General features: G+C 33.9%; 1 protein-coding gene across 1 annotated transcript in view; it reads right to left on the reverse strand.

The window, feature by feature from the left end:
- The window catches only part of adcy3b (adenylate cyclase 3b), an 18702-nt gene that overhangs the window by 6363 nt on the left and 10060 nt on the right, over positions 1-2279 (reverse strand). The window contains exons 9-11 of the mRNA XM_016481941.1: positions 2103-2200; positions 1865-2026; positions 1648-1735 (exon numbers count right to left, since the gene is read on the reverse strand). Coding sequence (XP_016337427.1) covers positions 1648-1735; positions 1865-2026; positions 2103-2200 — 348 coding nt within the window. The remainder of the gene's footprint in view (positions 1-1647; positions 1736-1864; positions 2027-2102; positions 2201-2279) is intronic.

Consider the following 2279-nt stretch of genomic DNA (forward strand, 5'->3'; position numbering starts at 1 on the left):
TCTCTTAGCCTGATGGAATTGTTGGCTATGACCATGTTGCAGATTTCTTGTTCTTGCTGATGGTTAAATACTGCTGCTCTGCCACCAGCGCGAGGTTGTTGTGCGGTTCTGTAGAATGTACAAATAGACTTGCATTTACGTTTACAATATTGTTGTTTATAAAAATGCTTTACATACTGTAAAACAAAGAAAAAAAATACATATTTACCTGCATTCCCTATGAAAGGTTTGCACAATTGATGACACTGTGGACCTGTTTACATTAGGCTGTGCTCTTCGACCAGCCTCTTCCATTGTAAAATCACGATTTATGACATGATCCACAAGTGTGGCTCTGACTCTTCTATTTCCACCTCTTCCTCTATTATGTCTTCCTCTAACACCACCACCACGTATTCTTACACGTCTTCCAATTGCTCTTCCACGAGCATGTTGCTGCAGTTCAGGGTTGTGGGAGTCCTCCATTCTTAGTGATTGTGCTGTGGGCAATCTACATATATATGCTCCCAAACTTGATTGGTTAAATGGTTGAATGGTTGTTTCAAATTGTATTGCAATTAGAGGTTATTTGCCAATTTAGCAGACATTACAAACAATGTCAATGTCAGATATTTATGGAATATACATGCGTGTATACCAATTTTTCATAATTGAATGGATCGTTTTGAATGTGATGGCTTACACGATGAAAAATTATTGAGAAGTTGTGAAGAGTTTGACAGTTTAAATGAGAATCGACTCGATCAACAAGCCATATGCAATTAGTTGTTGTGCAAACTGCAGACAATTGTACTTACTGTTTGCACACATGTGCCAAAGCATTTGCAATTTGCTCAGATCAATAAGAAATCCCAATCTGATGTGAACAAGAAACTAATTGTTCAGAGATCTGAACTTATTGTTTCGGGAAAAAAAAGTTTCATTCGAGAATTGAGCCAAAGCAATTGAGAAAAACTGTAATTGTATATAAATAAAATAACATAAAATACTAAATATATAAGATATACTATGAAATATACTAAGTAATGAATAGAATATATCTAAATAAATAAAAATATTAAAACAACATTGCTCTCTAATATCAATATGAGATTTAATTAGGTGAATCAGATGACAAACTTTCAAGGGCAAATTTGGCTAATACTTAACTCCAAAATAAAATTAAAAATAAATATAATTTACATGTAATATAAATAATTTATATTTAATATAATAATATATGTTTAAATTAAGTCTATTTTTAGAATATTAATTAACAAATCACATTACTGTAATGTGAAGATATAATCTTTAAAAAAAATTATAATTTTGGAAATGTAAAAATTATTGAAATTGCAAAGTTGTATAAATCTAGTTATTATTGATTGTACAGCCTTTAATTTATGATTTATTCTTATAGTAGTACAGTAAAAATTACAGTGAAAAATCGAATTACAATCTAATGAGAATCATCACTTATAACAATAATAATTATTGTCAATGATGGGGAGGATCACAATGCTAAAATGTTTAAAAATAGGCTTTATTTTCATTAAGAAAAATATAAATTATTTTTTCTTTTCTTTTTTGGATTTTGAAGTGAATTATGACTCAAATATGTTGTCATGAGATCCACTCAATAATCTACTGCTGTGATGTTGGACTCACTCGAGGAAAGATAGCTGCTAGTGAACACAGAGTCAGAATCAGCAGTAGCAGCTCACCAACAGCTAGAGTCACATAATTCACAATCAGCCTGTCAGAAATCAAGCATACATATGACAACATTACACAAGAGAAGTGTCAATATCAATAAAATATTACACGAATAATCCATTTATTATGTTGTAGTATTAGTGATGAATTATTTATGATATTCACTCACTGTGGGTCGATGAGAATTTCCATGACTGAGGTGAAGATCAGAACGACACAACAACAGCTGAACGCAACGCCCGTCCGTCTCTCCTTCTCTGCTGAGTAACGAGACTCCAGATCAGAGTCCTCAAACCTCAGAGACAGAACCGACGTCTTCCTCTCCTCCAGACTGAGAGAGAGACGGTGATGTGAGACAGGGGCAAAAAGAAACCACTGGGATTGAAGTAAGAATAAATGGTGATTACGTCTCTTTTGTCTCTCTCTCCAGCAGAGTTTTATTCAGCAGCTGGTTCAGATGCTCGTCCTCCATCCCTTTATCGGTCATATTGGCCAACTGCAGCTGCTGAGAAACCACACACAGGTCAAAGGTCCAGACTGACAGACAGACAGACAGACAGACAGACAGATAAGATAGATAGATA

Source organism: Sinocyclocheilus anshuiensis, unplaced genomic scaffold (genome assembly GCF_001515605.1).
Source record: "Sinocyclocheilus anshuiensis isolate Anshui unplaced genomic scaffold, SAMN03320099.WGS_v1.1 scaffold769, whole genome shotgun sequence".
NCBI lineage: Eukaryota > Metazoa > Chordata > Actinopteri > Cypriniformes > Cyprinidae > Sinocyclocheilus > Sinocyclocheilus anshuiensis.